The sequence below is a fragment of the Lycium barbarum genome, chromosome 11 (genome assembly GCF_019175385.1).
Source record: "Lycium barbarum isolate Lr01 chromosome 11, ASM1917538v2, whole genome shotgun sequence".
Classification (NCBI taxonomy): Eukaryota; Viridiplantae; Streptophyta; class Magnoliopsida; order Solanales; family Solanaceae; genus Lycium; species Lycium barbarum.
In genome coordinates, this window is record NC_083347.1 from 6619106 (window position 1) to 6622794 (window position 3689).

At 30.1% G+C, this 3689-nt stretch overlaps 1 protein-coding gene across 1 annotated transcript in view; it reads left to right on the plus strand.

Moving 5' to 3' along the window:
* Window positions 1-1853: 1853 nt before the first annotated feature.
* Window positions 1854-3689, plus strand: part of LOC132617002 (uncharacterized) — a 2705-nt gene continuing 869 nt past the window's right edge. Inside the window, exon 1 of the mRNA XM_060331845.1 lies at window positions 1854-3209. Coding sequence (XP_060187828.1) covers window positions 2145-3209 — 1065 coding nt within the window. The 5' untranslated portion in view covers window positions 1854-2144. The remainder of the gene's footprint in view (window positions 3210-3689) is intronic.

Sequence of the window (3689 nt, forward strand, 5' to 3'; positions counted from 1 at the left end):
GCTGACATAAGTATCCGGTTCATTAAGGCTCGAACAAATGAAAAAAAAATCATTTACTCTCTCTGTCCATTTTCACTTGTTCATATTTGACTTGACACACCTCTTAAATTCAATAAATTAAATGTTTTGAAAAATGCATTGAAAAATGAGTATAGTTTACTAATGAGGATAAATTATGAATTAAGTGATAAATTATATCTTGATTTTTCAAATTGAACAAATAAAAATAAATATCTATTTTTAATATGTTGGACAAATAAAAATACACGGAAGGAATAGTATTTTTGCTTTTCGTAAAATTTTGAACATGAAATCCCGTGGCTTGTAACACATTTCATTGATTACTATCATATCATTGGATACCATATCCATGTTCTTTTCTTTCTCTCTCATACAATTACACATATCATATGCGGATTTAGGCCTGTTTGGAAAGCCACTTATGTAATTGGAATTGAGTGTAATTACATAGTTTGGTCTGTTTGTTTGACCAAGTAATTACACAGTTAGGTGGGAATTGAGTGTAATTGACAGGGTGTAATTACACTCTTCAATTCTCGGGGGGGCTGAGAATTAGATGTAATTACACCCTGTAATTACAGGGTTTAGTTTGTTTATTTTTTTTACTTTAATTTATTTTATTTCTCTTATTTTAATTTTTTGATTTTTAATATTTTTTTTATTTCTATTATTTTAATTTATTTTTTATTTTTACTTTTTTATTATTTTTATTTTTTAAAATGTATTTTTCTCTCTATATTATTTATTTTTCATTTTCTTTCTTTTCATTCCCAACCTTTACGTCTTGTGATTCCATGTAATTTCTCATTTTTTTTTTATTATTCATTTAGCATATTTCTCATTTTTTTTTAATTTTATTCATTTAGCATAACCGTGTTATTATTCTAATATTTGAAACTACACCTCTTAATATTGGAAAGAATGAGTTATTAACAAACTTGACATATAACGGGTGACATTAAAGTAGAATTTCATTGTGAAGGGGTTATAGACTTATATTTTTCCTTTCTTTTGAATTATTTACTTAAGTTACGTTGGAATTTACTTATGTAATGTTGGAATTTAACATAAGAGTATTATGTTGAACTTTTTCTTTTGGATTTTGAATTTAGGTTATATTTTCAATTTTAAGTTATTTGCTTTCACATTGTATGTTGTTTATTTTTCACTTACATTTGATGGATTTTTTGTGTCAAACATTTGAATAATGTTATGGCATTATATTTATTAATATTATTTTTTTGTCAAACATCCAATCCATGACGTTCTCACAAAAAAAGTCTTCTTTTAAGTTTTATAATTAATTAAAATTAAATATTAATTTGAAAAATATATATCAATTATTTTTGTTACAATATTAGTTAAAAATATATGATTATTAATTAATATATTTTCAAAAAACAATGTGTTACTAAATAACTAATTTAATATCATTTATAAAGGCAATATTTTTTAAATATTAATTTTAATTTTTTTATAATTAAATTTTATTTTTAAATTAAACTGACTGTGTAATTACACTTGTGCAACCAAACAGCACACTTGTAATTACACTGTAATTACGTTATAACAAACAAACAGGTCATTGTAATTACTCTACTGTGTAATTACTAGGCTGTGTAATTACTACCTAGTAATTACACCAATTCCAATTACCAAGTGGCTTTCCAAACAGGAATATTTGAAGTTTATGTGTTCGGAATATCACTAAATCATTGATCAATTGAGTGTATTAGGTTCGATTTTTTTGTTCCTTTTTAACATATTTAATAAATTTATTCATATATTTGCATCATTTAAGCTAAAGCTATTGTGTTCGATACAACCTAGATTATATTGGGCGCCCTTGACACATATCTCATATCTCTGTCCTTTTTTTCATAGTCTTTCTGTCCACATTAGATAAAATAGGCAACTGTTTAATATGCACATGACATCCGATCAGACAACATGGCCTCCCTAATCAGCCCCATTTGACAGCTTTTTTGTTCTAAACTAGATATGTAACCATACGAAAAAGAAAGTTATAAGGGATACCTCAAGAATCCCATGTGGGACTCCATCTTATTTTTGTGAGGACAACAAGTTGAGAAACTTTTGATTGAAAATTTGTATAGCCAGCCATGGATCTATTTGATGAAATGTCTGTTCCAACTTCTCCTAAAACCCCTACTACTAAAAATGACCAAATGGAACCTGGAGTACTTCTTGAGGAAAGTTGGTTTTTTGGTAACTTGCTTGACAGAAAATCAAGAATGTTGAGATGTTATTCTGATCCTTGTCCTAAAAATACTCAAGAATTTTCGGCTGGAAAATCTATGGAGGAAACATTTTCTTCACTACAAAAACTCCCACATGGGGAAAAATTGAATCTTGATTCAAGAAAAAGCAAACCAAGATTACAAAGAGCGTCATCATCAGCATCATCATCTCAGAGTAGTAATCTGCATAGGGTACCTTCTTTGCCAGTTTTTGTAGACTACAAAGAAGAACCCCATGATGAAGAAAGTGATTTTTCTATGGGAAAATTGATTAGGCAAGCATCAATAAACCAAGTTAAAATCTCACCTCAAAAACACACTTCAAAGAGCAATTTGCAGAGGGCACCTTCACTGCCTGTTTTTCAAGAAAGTGAACAAGTTCACGATCAAGAAAGTGATTTTTCTATGGGAAAGTTGATTAGGCAAGCATCTATAAACCAAGTTAAAATCTCACCTCAAAAACACACTTCAAAGAGCAACTTGCAGAGGGCACCTCCACTGCCTGTTTTTCAAGAAAGTGAACAAGTTCATGATCAAGAAAGTGATTTTTCTATGGGAAAGTTGATTAGGCAAGCATCTATAAACCAAGTTAAAATCTCACCACAAAAACACAATCAAAGCACCTTGCAGAGGGTACCTTCACTGCCTGTTTTTCAAGAAAGTGAACAAGTTCATGATGAGGAAAGTGATTTTTCTATGGGAAAGTTGATTAGGCAAGCATCTATAAACAAAGTAAAAGTTTCACCTCAGAAGCAAACTTCACAAGTATTGTTACCAAAAGGCAATCTGCAGAGGGCACCTTCTTTGCCAGCTTTTGCAAGAATGGAAGAAATTCATGTAGAGGAAAATGAGTTTCCTATGGGGAAGTTGATTAGACAAGCATCTTTAAACCATGCAAGAGTTTTGCCTCCTAAACATACTTCAAAGGTATTGTTAATACAACTTACTACTATCCTGCTTGAAATTGCCTACTTCTCTTATTTTTTCTCGAACCTAATTTGTTCCGACTAGCTTTTACTAATATTGTTTAGACCAGAGGTGGATGAAGCTTAGGCTTAAGGGTTCAATTGTTAGAAGTGTGTGACTGTCTCATCTAAAAGCTTAAGTTGGTAGATAGAGCACACTTTTAATTACTCACTACAAAAAATTGAATTAGCTATGAGTTTCATCGCTAATCCGTCGCTAAATTGTTCGTAACTAACATATTTGTTTGACCATTCTTGGCTAAATAGGATTAGCGACGGATTTTTCTATGTAGCTATAGAATTTGTCCTCGCTAATTCCTGTTTTTCCAGTAGTGACTTAATTATATCTTCTCAACATCAACTGAACTTGAATCTGAATATACATGTGAAAAAAGACACTAAGTTTCAACAAAATCCGTAACCATAATCTCAACAATACACT